Below are 16,565 nucleotides of genomic sequence, written 5' to 3'. Positions count from 1 at the left end.
TAACCATGGCAGATTAGAGGCCATGGTCATCCAGGGAGGTCCAGGGGTCATCTAGGGAGAGGGGGTGTTAGCACTAGGATGGGGTGGGGGTCAGCACCCAGGATGGGTGGGGTGTTCTGTGGTTGCCTATGGGAGACTTATTCCCCTGGCTAGAGTCAGTCTTCCTAAGAACCTCTGGAGGGGATAACTCATGGAGGGGGCCTTCTCTGCCATTTGTCACTCCTGTGAACCCCTCCAGTGAAGATGTGGGGCTAGCTGGTGACATTCAGGAGAACCAGAAAAATGATGGGGACCCACCTGCCCTCCCTCCCGCCGGGCTCAGAGCCCCAGCAGTGGGAGGCCTCTAGGTGGAACACAGGCTAGATGAGAAACTGTGAGAAATGGCAGCTGGAGAGCCCCACCCTACCCCTTTCTGGTCCCTGCTCTGCAACAAGTTGTCACACCAGGGGCCAGTCACTTCCCACCTCGGGGCTCCGTTCTCCTTTCTCAGCGAAGTTGTGATGGATACCACCATCGGGTGGTCCCTTAGATCCTGCCTCAGACAACTGGGGAGGGGGGGGAGCCCAGAGGGGGAGGGTTCCCTCCTCACTCGGTCTCCAGGCTCCTCCTTAGTTCCTGCTGCCAGCCCAGGCCTCGTTCCCCAGGACTGACAGCTGGGACAGCAGGGGCTATTTATGGCTTGGCTCCCTTGGCCTTCCCCCAATGGGCCTGGCCTGGCTCAGGCCCAAAGCCCGCCTGCCTGCCTTGAGTCTTGCTTCTTTGTCTCTCTTCCTCAAACTGGCCATGCCTGGAAGAAAGGGCTGCACTCCCCCCTGGGGACAGCATTTGGGGTGCTTCCCCTCAGCCTCTGCCACCCAAGTCCAGGGATCCCAGTACCGCCCAGTCCGGGAGCCCCCACAGCCTTCGCCGCTGCTCTGCCGTGACATGGCCCTGCAGAATGCCCTCTACACCAGGGACCTGGAGAGGTTGCTGGAACTGTACCCCCCACATGGCACCACTGACCTGCTGCTGGAGAGCCAGGCTGCTGAGCCCTGCTGGAGCTGCCACCAGAGGGGTGAGGGGCAGCGGGTGGCAGGGCTGGCCACATTGGGCACACAGGTGCCAAGTGCTTGAGGAAAGGAAGAAGCCTCTGGCAGTTTCTCCCTCACACCAAGGCTTACCTAAACCTTGCCCCAGGAGTAAAGTCATGCGGAGCCCAGAATAGCTTCTGCTGATCTGTGTGTCTGGGTCAGGCTCAGCTCAGGGACACACAGAACCTTTCCCTCCATCTGTCTGTTTCCCCTTCTTTTTTTCTTTGCCTTTGGCCCCCACCTCTCCTCCCCCCCCCCATCCCTCTTCCCATATGCACACACTCTGCCCTCATGAGCTGGTCCCCAGAAGAATGCAAGGGGCAGGAAGAGCCCCTGGGTGACAGACATGCCCTCTGTGCCAGGCTGGTGGAGAACCCCGGCAGTGGGTCGGCAGAGCAGTCAGAGGCTGGCCCAGGACCCATCGTCACCTGCACAGCCTCGGGACCCGCCTTGGCTTTCTGGCAGGCGTTGCTGGCAGGGGATGTGGGCTTGGTCTCCCACATCCTTGCCGACTCTGGCACTGGCCTGGCGCCAGATTCCATCTTTGATATCAGCAACCCAGAGCGATGGAGGGATTTCCGCTACAACATCCGCGCTCTGAGTATGGGCCAGGGGCCCTGGTGGTGGGGGTGGGGGTGGGGGGGGTGGGTCTGAATGGGAGAAGGGAGGCTGGGAATGGAGCTCCAGGCTCCCTTTTCCCAGTCTCTGCCCACCTCCCCCATGGCCCGGCAGCTCTTTGCTCCCCTCCAGGGACTGAGGCCCATGTCTCCTCTCTCCCTCCCTTAGGACTCTGGTCTCTGACATACGAAGAGGAGCTGATCACCCCACTGCATGTGGCAGCCAGCCGGGGCCACATAGAAGTGCTGCGGCTGCTGCTGAGATGGCGGGCCAGGCCAGACATGGCCCCCGCGGGCCGCACCGCCCTGCATGAGGCCTGCGCTGCGGGCCACGCTGACTGTGTCCATGTGCTGCTGGTGGCAGGAGCCGACCCCAACATCCCTGACCAGGATGGGAATTGTCCCTTGCACCTCTGCAGAGGCTCTAGCATCCTTGAGTGAGTGTCCTCTCAAGCCCCATTCCACCCCGGGGGACAAAGCAATGACCGCAGGGAGGATTGGGAAGCATGCCAGGGGCTGGTCAGCTGAGTGGGCTGGCTGGAGGTCAGGGCTCGGGGGGGGGGGGGCTGTCAGGACACAGTTGTTCCCAAACCATCCAATCATTGGCCCCAGGACATTTGGAATGACCTAGACTGGGGATAGTCCCTGCTTCCCCAGAGGTGGAGGAGGGCTGTGGCAGGGGCCAGCTGCATGGCCTACATTGCAGAACTTATCTGGACTCATTCTGGGGGTCCATACTGCACTGTGAAGTTTTCATGTATTCTAAGTGTATCCTGCATTCCCAGACTGTGGTAAGTACAGCAGCTGAGGCACAGTCCTGCTGTCAGGGACCGGCTGTCCAGTGACCCAGATAGGCTGCGAGGAGAGCGACCCCCAGTTAGAGCCTGCATTGATCCCTGTGGACAGAGTCTGGTTCTCAGCTTGGCAGGTCTGGCATTTCCAGATTGGCAGGCACTATCATTACTGGGCTCAAGGACCAAATCTAGCCTGACCAGGCTGTGGCACAGTGGATAAAGCATCGGACTGGGATGCGGAGGACCTGGGTTCAAGACTCCGAGGTCACCAGTTTGAGCACGGGCTCATCTGGTTTGAGCAAAAGCTCACCAGCTTGGACCCAAGGTCGCTGGCTTGAACAAGGTGTTACTCGGTCTGCTGAAGGCCCATGGTCAAGGCACATATGAGAAAGCAATCAATGAACAACTAAGGTGTCACAACAAAAAACTGATGATTGATTGATGCTTCTGATCTCTCTCTGTCCCTGTCTATTCCTCTCTCTGACTCTCTCTCTGTCTCTGTAAAAAAAAAAAAAGGACCAAATTCAACTAACCAAACTCACAAGAAACTAATGGATATACCTAAATGTGACAACGTATTATTACTTGTAGGAAATAGTCCAGATAATTATCCCCTATGTGTAGTGAATCTTGGAGGATGAATCCCAATTTCTTGATGAGCATGGACTCTTACAAGGGAAGCCTTGGAAAATTTACGGCTAACTACACGCACACTGGAGGCCCTCTCTGCACACCTGCCCCTGAATGGTGCCAAATTTTTGATCCTTGGGTCCTTCTTTCAAGGACTTTCTTCCACCTGTTAACCTCCTCAGCCTTCAAAGGACTCCATTGACTTATCGTATTGAAGATAAGTTCTACACCAGCATGGTTCAGGAGAAATACAATGTGAGCCATGTAGGCAATTTCCATGTAGCCTTATCACAAAAGTTAAAAGAAACAGGTAGAATTGATTTTTCTTTTAAACAGTGGTAAAATAAACATAGCATAAAATTGGCCATCTCAACCATTTCTAAGTATGCAAGTACATTCATATAGTTGCGTAACCATCACCACCATCCACCCAACTCCTAAACTTAAAATTTTATGAAACTGAAATTCCACACCCACTGAACAATAAATTCCCATCCCTCTCTCCCCTCAGCCCATGGCAACTACCATTCTACTGTTGGTCTCTATGAATTGGACTACTCTGGCTGCCTCATACACATGGAATCATACAGTGTTTGTCCTTTTGTGGCTGGCTGATATCATTTAGCATAGTGTCCTCAGGGTTCACCCCTGCTGTAGCATGTGTCAGAATTCCCTTCCTTTTAAAGACTGAGTAATATTCCATTGTATGTAGGTGCTACGTGTCAGTTACCCACTGAGCTATCTATGTATGCTGAGTTAACTTCCATGTTTTTGGCTGTTGTGACTAATAATGCTGCTGTGAACATGAATGTACAGATATCTGGGAAACAGGTGGAATTAGTTTTCGTAGTACATTTTCTTCCGTACAATACAATCAAAATGTTATTTCAACATATAATCAATACCCAACCCCCCCTTCACAAGACTCTAGTGAGATATTTTCTATTCTTGTTTTGTACTGTCTTCAAAGTGGTGTGATTTTACACTCATGGCATGTCTCAATCAGGACCAATCATGTGGCTGGTAGCTACTATCTAGGACAGGGGTAGTCAACCTTTTTATACCTACCGCCCACTTTTGTACCTCTGTTAGTAGTAAAATTTTCTAACCACCCACTGGTTCCACAGTAATGGTGATTTATAAAGTAGGGAAGTAACTTGACTTTATAAAATCTATAAAGCAGAGTTACAGCAAGTTAAAGCATATAATAATAATTGCTTACCAAGTACTTTATGTCGAATTTTCGCTAAGTTTGGCAAAATAAATCTTTATAAAACAACTTACTATAGTTAAATCTATCTTTTTATTTATACTTTGGTTGCTCCACTACTGCCCACCATGAAAGCTGGAACACCCACTAGTGGGCAGTAGGGACCAGGTTGACTGCCACTGATCTAGGATAATACAGTCCCACAGGTTTAGTTCTGGCTGTGTTCCAGCCCAGCCTTCCTGAGATCACGCCCAGTGATAATCCTTCCTTTCTTCCTTACTTTATATTTTTTATTTTTCCATTGATTTGAGAGAGAGAGAGGAGAAGGGAGAGAAAGAAATGCATCAATTCATTGTTCCACTTAGTTCCATTTAGTTGTGCCCTCATTGATTGCTTCTCATGTGTGCCCTGACCAGGGATCAAACCTGTGACCTTGGCACACAGGGACAATACTCTATCCACTGAGCCACCCGCCAGGGCATCCTTCCTTTCTTTCTTGAGTAAACAAATATATATGTAAAGTCATTATGGAGAATTTTGAACACGGAGAAATGTAGGCAGGATAAAATAACGATTCATCCCTATCTAGATCACCCACTTCTAATTCCCTTCCACCCAAGACTGCTGCTAAGAGTTCTTATGATAACAGCTTCTCAGGCATATGCTGCCCACAGTAGTTTCATCCAGGTCTAGCTTTCAGAAATTGTTCCCATTCTCCGGATGGGGAAGCTGGGGCTTGTTTTAGCAAAGAGGCTAAGACCCTTAGCCTTGGATCTTCGTGCACACGGCCTTCTGTGGGGGCCTCCATTGGGCAAATCTGGCTGGTGAATTTTGCTTTTGTTTGTTTGCTGCCAAGCCTCACACTCCACTTCCCCCTTCAGTCCCTCCACTGCCCTGTGGCCCCTGGACTCAAAGGCCAGCTCCTGCCCTTATGAGCTGTGTCACCATGGGGATGACTCTCAGAGCCTCAGACCTGCCATTTTACCATCTGAACCTGCTCTAGGAATGCCATGGGCATGAAACAAGGGAGTACAGACGAGGCCCTTGGAAGATGCCTGTTTTCAGTGCATAATGGTGTCTCGTGGCTTTTCCTGACATTGAGGGTTTAGTGCACTATTTCTGCAGGCAGATCATGGGCTTGGAGAGTGGGCATTGTTGATTCTGCAGAATGCTGCTGGGTGACTAGTGACGAGATGGAAGGTGAGGACATATGGAACCAGCAGTCACCCAGGGCTCCCCTGTGTCTGCTTTGCTCAGACAGGCAGGGGTGCAGAGGTCAAGGTCTGCGCCCACCACCCTCTCGCCCTACCTAGGTGTGCAGAGTTGCTCCTGAGGTTTGGGGCAAAAGTGGACAGTCGCTCCGAGGAGGAAGAAGAGACCCCTTTGCATGTGGCTGCCCGGCTTGGCCACGTGGAGCTGGCAGACCTCCTCCTCAGATGGGGGGCATGCCTAGATGCCCGTGATGCTGAAGGCTGGACCCCCCTGCTGATTGCCTGTGACACCCGCTGCATGTCTCCTGCCGACGCTGAAGCCACCACTGCCCGCTGCCTCCAGCTGTGCCGCTTGCTGCTCTCAGCCGGCGCTGATGCTAATGCCGCTGACCAGGACAAGAGGCGGCCCCTGCACCTGGCCTGTCGCCGCGGCCATGCTGCTGTCGTGGAACTGCTCCTGGCCTACGGAGTCAGCGTCAATATCATGGACTATGGGGGACACACGGCCCTGCACTATGCTCTTCAGGGCCCACCCTCGGCCCTGGCCCAGAGCCCAGAGAATGTGGTGAGGGCTCTGCTCAATCACGGTGCTGTCCGAGTCTGGCCTGGGGCTCTCCCCAAGGTACGGGGCTGGGGGCAGCGGGTGGGCAGTGAATGCGAGGGGGCAGGACCCAGAGCTGTGCTCCTGCCTGCTTTGAAAGCAGCTGGAACTCATGGACATTTGATAGGTCAGTTCAGTCTGTCCTTCCTTCCATGAGCCAGCAGAGCCCAACAGGGGCAAAGGTAAGGACACAGACCAGAGTGTGTGTGTGTGTGCATGTGTGCATGTGCATACATGTGTGCATGTATGTGCACAGATGTGTATATGTGTGAGTGTGCAACCATGTGTATGCATTTGCATATGCACATGTGTGTATGTGTGTGGTGAAGGTGGACTGAGGGCAGTGGAGCCAGATTACAAAGGATTGGAAGAGTCTTTTTTTTTTTAAAGCAAGAGAGTGAGGACAGACAGAGAAGAAGGGAGAGAGATAAAAAGCATCAACTCATAGTTGCATCACCTTAGCTGTTCATTGATTGCTTTCTCATATGTGCCTTGACCGGGAGATTGGGGCTCCAGGTGAGCCAGTGACCCCTTGCTCAAGCCAGCGACCTTGGGCTTCAAGCCAGTGACCATGGGATCATGTCTATGATCTCACACTCAAACTGGCGACCTCAGGGTTTTGAATCCGGGTCCTCAGCATCCCAAACTGATGCTCTGTCCACTGTACCACTGTCTGGTCAGGCTAAAGGAGTGGAAGAAACATGAAGGAGGAGCCAGGACTGATATGGGCAGGAGGAGTGAGCTGATAAATAGAAGCATTCAGGAAACTCTGGCTGGCTGCGGGGCCTGTTCATGAGACCCTCCAAGTGCAGGAGAGGCTCCCCTAAGGCGGAGTGATGAGTCTGCATCACAAGGCTCCTCCTGCAGACGATGGTCCTGGTTTCTGAGCTTTGAGCAGGACCGACATCACCCAGTCCCGGCACCTGAGAAAAAGCCTTCTGCTGTCAATTTCCAATCTGGATCTTACTTTAAGTTAATTTCCCCAAAGTGAGTTCAACTGGAAAACCTGCGTTGCTGATGTCTCCGGGCAGGGGGCCCTGTCCCATGCTGTGTCTTGCCTGGAAGGAGCTATATGACCTCGTGAAGGGCACTGGGTCTTGGGTAGGAAAACCTGCTCTCTGAAGAGCTGGGTCAGGACTAACATGGTGGTGCGCAGGCCCCCCTGCCCCACCTCCCTGCTTGTCCTGCCCATCCTGCATTGTCCTGGATGCATCCCTGTTGTCCCCACGTTTCCCCTTCACTCACAAACCTAGAAGCATCTGTCTAGATTCCTAAGCAAGACCAAATAATTAAACAGCCTGAGAGTTCAGCAGATTGGTCTCCCCTTTGGGAGAATACAAGAAAATCAACAATTAACACTAATTAATCTCCTATTAACACCAGATAATTAGGAGACAAGCAATTCCCTGTAATCTGATGGTGTCTCTGACAGCTAATGATTTTCTGGAGTCATAGGGGATGGGGAGGGAGGAGGAGACGGAACAGCGGGTGGGTTTCCCAGGACCCCCCTGGCCACCCCTCTGACCCCACTCCTCCCAGAACAAGGTGGGCAGCACAGCAAAGTGCCCCGTTCATCTCTTCACCCTGGTGCCATGATCAGAAAGTGCAGAATCCATTTCCCACGGTCGGGCAGCTGTTCCAGGCTGAGCTCTGGTGAGGAACTCCTCCCTGCAAGGACGGCTCTCCGGCCTCTGTGGGACCACAGTGGGCCCCAGCCAGTTCCCTGGAAGCCACTGTACTAGACTGGACACTCAGGAGTCCAAACTATTTTGCTTGTTTGTGTGACTATAGGCAAGTCACTGGAATGTTTTGAGCCCAAGTTCCCTGCGACCGAACAGGGATGAAAAGCTATTGGAGCACAGCGGGTAACAGTAGGAACCAGTACAGCCCTGAGCACACACCAGACACTGTATGAAGGTGGATGACTTGTTGAATGGGTTCCCTCAGTCCTCCCAACAACCTCTGAGGTAGGTGGCCACTAAGAGTGCAGGCTCTGCAGCCAGGCACACTCCCTGTGCCACCCCTGGCAAGTTGCTTAATCTCTCTAGGCCCCAGTTTCCTTGTCTGTCCGTAAGCTAGGGACGCTGCAGTATGCCTGCTTCTTGGGGTCAGTGTGAGAACTCAAAGACTTCACATGCAGATAAGCTCCGGAGCAGGGCCTAGCCTGAAATTAGTGTTCAGCACCTGTTAGCTAGCATTGTTCAGAAGTTCAATAGTATATGTGAAAGCACTTGGAAAACTGTTAGGTGTCATCCCAGTGCAGGGTTTCATTAGACAGAGGAGAGAAGATGCAGGTTGGAATGCAGGAGGCTTCTCGGAGGGGGTGGGACTTGGGACAGGCAGGGCTTGAAGAGCCAGAGACACAAGCATCCCAGGTGGAGTCTGGAGAGAAAATCAGAGTGGGCTGGGAAGGACAGAGAGGCTGGCCTGAATGGCAGACAGGAACAGCTAGAGCAGGAGAGTCGGGAGTAACCAGTCTGTGTTTTCCTAGCACTAAGGAGCAGGCACAGAGGCCTGCTCTGGGCAGAGCACTGCCCATATGCAGGACCAGGAGCAGAGGGTCTTGGGTGTAGAGGGCCAGAGGATGCTTTCCCGAGGGGCCCCGTTTCCTGCACAAGGCCTTCTACCTGTCCCCATTATCTGGCAAGACTAGTACCTGCAGCACTCCCGGCCAGCCAGGCAGAAGGGTCTCCTCTCCTCACGTGGGGTGTTCAAGTCCCTCATGTTATATGCCAGTGTGTGGGCAGGGAGGCAGGGCAGGCATGGGTGTCATGGACAGGGATGCTGCCTGGGAAATGGCACTTAGCCATCCTCTGATTTTACAAAGAATCTGTGGCCACTGCCTGTCACTTGACATATAACAAGAGATGGAGAGGATGAAGTGCAAATCTGCTTGTGGGTATTACGTGCAGGCGTGGGTGGCTATGATGGTACCTGAGTGTGTCCGACCCATGTGGGGCTGCCTTTCTGACCACGTGGACGGTCCCCCAGCACGGGCAGTTCCCCTGGCATGGTTCGTTCCCTATTGCATCAGGCCACGTCATAGAGAGGCCTTTCTTGACCTCCCACCTAGTCCTTTGCCCTCCCAACCATGCTGTCTCCGAATCTACTTATTTTTCTTTGCCGTGGTACATCTGTACTCTGGGGTCTCTTGTGAAATAGAAACTCCCAGATGAATAGAATCTACCCCTCACTTGGCATCGGACAGATTCATTAATGTTGTATTCCTGTCAGGAGCTTCCACCTCAAGTCAGGCACACCTTTCCCATCCATAATCATCCAACAGAGAGTCCTGTAGAGGCAGCTGGTAGAGCAGAATGAGGAGCCACACCATTGGAGTTATAATGTGGCCAAGTTACTTAATTTCTCTGTGCCTCAGTTTCCTTTGTCTATAAAATTGGGATAATAACAGTTCATACCTTATAAGGGACAAGGATTAAGAGACTTAATACATATGAAGTACATAGATGATGCACAACAGAAATGTTAGCTGACTATTGGTTTCTTGTCACATCCATAAAAAAAGTAACACAAACTAGGTGACTTATTCCCTCATCGTCCCAGAGTCTGGAAATTTGAAATCCAGTTGTTGGTAGGGTTGGTTTCTTCCAGAGACTCTGAGGGGAGAACCTGTTTCGTGCCTGTCCCCAAGCTTCTGGTGGCTGCTCTCCATCCTTGGCTTGTAGGTACATCACTCCAATCTCTGTCTCTGTCATCATAGGGCATTCTCCTATGTGATGACTATGTTCCTGTTTCCTCTTCTCATAAAGACAGCAGTGATATTGGATTAGGACCCACCCTGCTGACCTCATTTTAACTTGATTACATCTGCAAAAACCCTGTTTCTAAACAGGTCACACTTTTGGGAGGGGCATAATTTAACCCACAACAGCTGTTTTAGTGCTGCCTGGTCATCCTGTGTGGCCTGACAGGGACCTGCAGTGTAGGGTAAACCTGGAAACACTAACCATCACTGCTTCCTCCAGGTGCTGGAACGCTGGTGTGCATCCCCGCGGACCATTGAGGTCCTGATGAACACCTACAGTGTCATGAAGCTTCCTGAGGAGGCCGTGGGCCTGGTGCCTCCTGAAACTCTGCAGGTTAGACCCCAGGACCCTGGCCACACAGTCACTCAGCCTACCCAAGAGACTTCCTAAAGGGAAGCCCCTTGGGCCCCCCGATTCCGCCCCACAGAAATTACCCAGAGACCCCCTAATGTCCTGGAAGGAGAAATCTCACAGCGTGAACACCCAAAACTCTCCCTGCACCCAAGAGGCTCCTGAAGACTCCCTCCGGCTAGCAGCCTCCCCCTGTGGGAGGAAGTGGTTGCCACCTGTCCCAGGCTGCCTCGCTGAGCCCCCCATTCTGTCCCCAGAAGCACCACCGTTTCTACTCATCTCTCTTCACCTTGGTGAGGCAGCCCAGGTCTCTGCAGCACCTGAGCCGCTGTGCGCTCCGTGCTCACCTAGAGGCCTGCCTGCCCCATGCTCTACCCCGCCTTCCCCTGCCACCCCGCCTGCTCCACTACCTGCAGCTGGACTTCGAGGACGTGCTCTACTAGGTCAGTCCTGGGTTCTATAGGCAGTCCCATGGGTTTTTGGGGGGTGGGAGGAGGGTAAAAGGCAAGAGAAGAGTTGGGGCAGAGTCCTGGCCAGAATCGGCCAGCCTCCCAGAGCACTGCTCTCTGAATGCACTCCTCTCCTTCCAGATGGACAATGCATTTTGAGAGAGGCTGAAAACAGATGCCCCAGGCCGCCGGGGTCCCAGCCTGTTTCTCACAGGGCCCTAAACCCAGGACTGAACTGAATCAGCTCAAGCTGAGGTGGCCCCTCTCAGCAGGAGGTCCACCTCCACAGGCAGAGTGGGTGTGGCCATTCCCACCAGGGAGAGGTTGGATGGAACATGTTTGTTGGAGAGACAGCGAAGATTCATGGCAAGTGACAGTCTCATCTTGGGAGTCTCCTGAGGTCCCCTCTGGTTGATCCAAATCCTGTACGCACATTAAAGTCTTCATACCTGTATTGTTTTGGTACTGTCTCCAAAAGGCCTGCCTCTGAGCTGGTCCTCTCACAGGGAACTCAGGGCGGGCAGACTGGATCTGCCCCACAGTGCCACCTGTGTCACCTTTCTTCCCCTTGGGCATCCACCAGCTGTTGAGGGATCCCAGGACCCTCTGACCTAGGACGTGGCAAAATGACCACTCAGTGATATTGTCAGAAAAGGCCCAAAGGACAGCCAGCCAGGGGATGGCCTGGGTAGGAAACAGCCTCAGCGGATGAAGCGGTGCAGACAGTGGGGCAGGACAGTAAAGGCAGCCTGGGGGCGAGGAGGGGAGGTGAGGGGCAGAAAGGCCAACAGGAAGGTGGGTGCACGGGGGACGAGCACGCACGGAGGGGTAACCATGGTTCGGAGAGAGTGGAACACCTACGTTGAGAAAAACAAAACTCCAAAAAAGCTCCCCCTCTTGCCTGTGTAGGCCAGGGAGCATCGGATGCACGCCTAGTTGCTGCTCCTCTTTAATCTGCTCCTTCAATTTAGCTTTGTGGCGGCAGGGGCTGAGCTGAGAGTCAGCTTGGGTTCTAATCCTGCTCTGCCTTTAATTTATGGAACATAAGTCTCTTCCCCTCTCTGGGCTCGATTCTGCATTTGTAAAAAAGAACACAGGAGGGGAGCCAGACTGCAGCCAAAGAAGGGAGGCGGAGTTGACGGGAGCCGCAGAACAGCCAATCAAGTGCACTGGGATCCGTGACGACAAGAGTTGCTAGACAAATTCCCCAGGGCTCTGAAGTGCGCAGGCGCCGGAGTTCCCGATATATATATTTTTTTCCCGCCAACAGCTGGAAGCATACCGGCGAAGAGCTGGTGCAGAGGGTGCGAGGCTGGGGGGCGGGGCCTGGAGGACGTCAGCGTCGGGGGCGGGGCGTGGAAGGCGCGAAGCTCGACGGGTAGCGGAGCGGGGCGGAGGTGAGTGAGCCCAGCTTCCCGGCGGGCTTCTCTGGCCTTGGGTGGACCGGCTATGTTTGGGCTACGTCTGGGCGTGGGGCGCGGTGGGAGGACGGGACAGCGTGAGGGAAAGGTCTGCACCGGGACCCCAGGCCCAGCGTGGTTGGGCTGTCTGAGGGCTGTGGGGAGTCCAGGCTGGCCCTGGCCCGGGCCCCACTTCAGGGACAGGTCTGCACGCCGTGTTTGTGGCCTCCCTGGAGAGCTCAGGGCCTGGGGGTGGGAGGAGCCCCAGTGTCCGTTCGTTTGATCATCCGGGTCTCCAGTGCCTCAGGTGGTGGCGGAACTCAAACGTGATCAATTGGCAGAGTGATTGGAGCCTGTTTTGAGATTGGGTGACAGGGAAGCCTCCTCTTTGAGAAGGTGACGTTTAACCCGAGGCCTGAATGACAAGGAGGAAATACCCATGTGAGCACACGGGGAAGAGCTGTGGAGTGACACGAAAGAACAGATTTTGAAATAAAAAGCTCGCTCGAGTGCTGAGTGGCTTTGGGTGGGACTGGGGAGGGAGAGTCAGAGACCCTCGGGTGGCTACTGTAGAGGTCCAGGCACAGATGGGGTAGCAGTTGGTGAGACCCCATGGGGATGTGCTGAGGGACAGCCCAATCCAGGGTGACTCCCAGTGTCTTGGCTGGAACAGCTGGCTGGAGGGTGGTGCTAATTACCAGGATGGTGTGGATCAGAAGGGACAGTGGGCAGTGGAATCAGAAATTCAATCTGGGAGCTCTCCAGCTGACACCTGTGTTGTCGAGGCTGCGGTACAAGGTCATTTGGATCCATGAATCTGGAATTCAGGGACAACGGTCTGTCTGGGGATATAAATGTTGGCTTGGTGGCTTGTGGAAGATGTTTAAAGCTCTAAGAGAATCCTGACTCCCAGCGATTTCCCGAGTTTCCCGAGAGAGCCGTTTATGCATTTTGGTGGAAATTCTATTTACTCTTATCCACAAGATTCATTTTCTGCTTCTGGGCCCCAGGTTTTAGGCACTGGTTTATAAGGCAGCGAATGATACCTGTTCCTGCCCTCATTGCATTTTCTGTCTAGTCTGAGAAACAAGTGTGTGAATAATTAGTTCAAATACACGGACAATAAAGTGAATGCAGACACGTGTGGGAGCAGGCGCTGAGGTTGTGAAAGGACAGCAAGCGGTAACGGCAGGCACCTGGGAAGACTTCACAGGAGATAAGTGCCTCTCCCAAAGTGATCGTGGGTAAGGACTTATGACCGTATTTAAAGAACAAGGGATAAGGGAAGACAGGAAGGCGGTGCGGAATAGTCAATAGCAGGGGCTGTAGTTCAACTTCGCTTGCTCTCCCCTTAGCCAGCCAGTGTTTCTGGGGTTAGACATCCCGACTGTCTTGCAAGCCAGGGAGCTTCCTCCCCAGCCTCCTGGCTGCGGGTCCCGCGGGCCCAGAACCTCTCCCCGGTAATTGCTTTCCGTAATGTGTTTGCTCCAAACCAATTTCACGCCTCCGTGAGGACTCCACCCTGCACTGGAGGCGCGGACCTCTTCACCATCAACCTACCCACGTGTAACACGTGTTCACACACAACACACATTTAACACAACAGATACACAAAGGTTCAGGTACCTGGACAAAGAAAACATACATGAACCTACACGCGTGCATACTAGATTTTAAGACTCTCGTGTTCTGTCCCCGCGCCCGATCAGCGCACTCAAAGACTGCGCGCTGGTCCTTGGACAGCTCACCTGGTCCTGTCCCTCTGCCCTCGGCGCGTCTCCCGGACTAACGCGAGGGGGCGCTGCAGCACTCCGCACCTCTCTCGCCATGATACAGTTGCACTCTGCTGCCACCAGAGGGTGCCCGGGGACAGGACCCGACGCTGCCCACCGTCAGTGGTCTCTCATCCGCCAATGAGTGATATTGGCTTTGACTTTAGAATACTTTGTTCATTCTTAGCCTCTTAATTTAAGTAATGACATCTATAATGATCCCATTCCAAATAAGGTCACAATCTGAAAGACCGGGGGCTATATACAAATTTAACCCGTAACAACCAGAATGCTGGTGCTGTTTTGTAATCCATGAAGGGGAGGCAGAATGTTGGGGTCCAACATAGGCACAAATAGAGCAGATTCAAAATAAAATTCCTTCGTAGGAGCATTGCCCCAACAGGCGGAAGAGTGAGAGTGGACAAGTCAGAGCATTTGGACAATTAGAAAAGCACTTTGAGAATTCCCTTGTAGACAGCGAGGGGAGGTGCTTGCCCACAGGGACCCGTTCAGGGAGGCAGGAGGAGAACCACAGTTTTCCCTTGGTAAAGAAAGGGGCCACTGCTGTTCAGATTTGACAGTACCAGCTTCTGTCCTTGGTACTGAAGGGAGAGGAAGAAGTAGTTTTGCAGAGCCACTGATTTGGGAGACTTCCATTCTTGGATCTCGGCTCTTCTTGATCCGTTTGGTGCAGGAAGAATTCATTTAGAAAGGTATTTCCTCATGTTCACTTGATCCTTGCACCAGCTCTTTGACTATTCAATGTGAATAGTAATTGTCTCTCATAGATGGAGAAGTTAAGTCAAAGAGGGGCCAAGGTCACATGCCCAGTGAGGAGTCGGAAGAGGAACTTAACTCCAGGGTTTTTTTCACTTGCCATGTGGTCCCAGGGCCACTGACCATGAAAGGGCAGGGAAGGCAATGGGCTGCTTCAGTTGCCATTGTGTATGAGGGCTTTGATCCTTGTTTAACAACCGAATGTTGCTAAACAACATTCTGCAGAAGCCACACTTCATGACCCCAGCATGGCAAGGGAACAGATCGAGGATATAAATGGATTCTAAAATACAGTGCCTCACAAGCATGCACCTTAGCAGGGTGACGCAGAATCCCTGGGTCCTACTGCAGAGTTGGTGGTCCATTGGGATTTGTTGGCAGCAAGGTTTATGCCTGTACTCTCTGTGCCAGCTTGAGCAGTGGATTCCACTTTATTGAGTATAGTTAAGGGAAATAAGCTCTTGGCTTGAGATAGGTGATATACATCTTCAGGATCAGAGGCTCTTTAACTTTGAGTACTTGACAATACATTATCCATTCTGTCCCATCAGAGAGTGACAGGCTTAGTAAAGTGTTTTGTTTTTTTTACTGAGGACTGGTGGAAGGATGATGTTTCAATATATATATCCTTTGAGCTTTTGGAATTTTGTGCTGATTTTATTACCTGTGCAAAAAAATGAATGTAATTACTTCTAAAAATGTGTCTTCCTTCATAGTTTATTTGATTGGTGTTGTTACTGTTCATACAGCTTTAATTATGTGATTGTAGTCCGAAAGTTTCCTCAAATAACTTATCAAGTCAATAAGCCTCTATTGTGCATCCAACATCATGAAGCCATCAAACTGAGTGCTTACCTCTGTCTCACTCTTTAAGTTAATACTATATATTTTGAAGTCTGGTCTGCCATAATGGTACCATGAAGTGCTTGGTTAATTTAACAAAGGGCTCTGACAGATATCTTTAGAAGGATGTGCAAAGATGATCCTCATACTTTGGTAGTGAGTTGGGCTTCCCAGATCTAAGTAAAGCACCTCTTTTTGTTCCATGGTCACATCTTCCTGCCAGACTCATCTCTCAGAAGTTTCCCTGAGCTTAATGCAGAGCCCGAGATGGATCAGGACTGAATGGGAACCACTCTCTTCTCTCTTTACCTATCTGATGAATTGTTAATCAAGCATAACCAAAGAAAGCTTTCCTTGGGTCCCAGCCTTTTCTGTCCCACTATGGTGACAGTGTCTTTCAGGATGCTGGTTTTTAATGCATTAGCCTGACATTAGTGGTGTTTGCTAGGCCAACATGACGCTCTTGAATTGAATAAATGACACTGAGGTCTGGAGTCTCCCCTGCCCTGCTCCATCTTGGCTCGGAAACCCTGAGACTTTGGCATAGTTTTCCACCCTCACCTGAGCCAAATCATCCTCCTAAACTTGCCTGGCTTTGCTTCTCTCAATTTTAACTAGCTTGGCTCTCCCTGGCCCCACCTGAATAACAGTTTCCTGGTGACTAGATGACCATCCCCTCCCCCCCCATTTCAGCAGGCCAGTCTTGCTGTATGTACTGAAGCTCACTCTTCTTCTGTTGACTTGCCTGTCTTAAGTCTTGCCTGCCCACTGACCTGAAGCTCCTATCAAGCGAAAGTGCCCATGACTTTTGCCTCTAGATCGACAACTCTACTGCTGGGAATCAGAAGGAGGGGGAGAGTAAAGGGGACCACCGGTTCAGTGTCTGAGAGTGGGGGAGGTGAGCAGAGTCATCAGCAATTAGCAGATAATTAGTGCTGCTGACCCTTGGGACTCATCAGCGCTCCTGGGGCCAGCCCCCAGCAATCAGCCAGGGCAGGTCGATAGTGTCAGGCCCAAGAATGAATAGGGCTCATCAGCAGCGCTGGAGCCGGGGAGCCAATCAGGAAACTTAA

The 16,565-nt window shown here is 52.2% G+C and overlaps 1 protein-coding gene across 4 annotated transcripts; it reads left to right on the top strand.

Annotated features, from left to right (window-relative positions):
- The first annotated feature begins 761 nt into the window (after window positions 1-761).
- ASB10 (ankyrin repeat and SOCS box containing 10) lies at window positions 762-11,134 on the top strand. Of its 4 annotated transcripts, none has more exons than XM_066386136.1 (6): window positions 762-1,054; window positions 1,857-2,124; window positions 5,635-6,154; window positions 10,120-10,233; window positions 10,509-10,694; window positions 10,842-11,134. In XM_066386136.1, exons 1-5 carry the CDS (start codon window positions 784-786, stop codon window positions 10,692-10,694), a joined length of 1,359 nt encoding a protein of 452 aa, XP_066242233.1. In that variant the 5' UTR covers window positions 762-783; the 3' UTR covers window positions 10,842-11,134. The 4 variants fall into 4 exon arrangements, with proteins under 4 accessions (XP_066242233.1, XP_066242237.1, XP_066242236.1 ...); XM_066386140.1 differs by lacking the exon at window positions 762-1,054 and adding an exon at window positions 1,285-1,671 and having other exon boundaries at window positions 5,635-6,097; XM_066386139.1 differs by lacking the exon at window positions 762-1,054 and adding an exon at window positions 1,285-1,671 and having other exon boundaries at window positions 10,554-10,694.
- The last annotated feature ends 5,431 nt before the right edge of the window (window positions 11,135-16,565 follow it).

The sequence above is a fragment of the Saccopteryx leptura genome, chromosome 5 (assembly GCF_036850995.1).
Source record: "Saccopteryx leptura isolate mSacLep1 chromosome 5, mSacLep1_pri_phased_curated, whole genome shotgun sequence".
NCBI classification, from domain to species: domain Eukaryota; kingdom Metazoa; phylum Chordata; class Mammalia; order Chiroptera; family Emballonuridae; genus Saccopteryx; species Saccopteryx leptura.
This window is presented reverse-complemented; position numbering and strand designations above follow the sequence as displayed.

Bases quoted from the DNA above. Each gene is read 5' to 3' on its own strand.
- ASB10 (XM_066386138.1), top strand. From the start codon at position 1,362: ATGAGCTGGTCCCCAGAAGAATGCAAGGGGCAGGAAGAGCCCCTGGGT. The intron at 2,125-5,634 runs GTGAGTGTCCTC...CGCCCTACCTAG, and splicing joins AGAGGCTCTAGCATCCTTGA to GTGTGCAGAGTTGCTCCTGA. The intron at 6,155-10,119 runs GTACGGGGCTGG...TGCTTCCTCCAG, and splicing joins GGCCTGGGGCTCTCCCCAAG to GTGCTGGAACGCTGGTGTGC.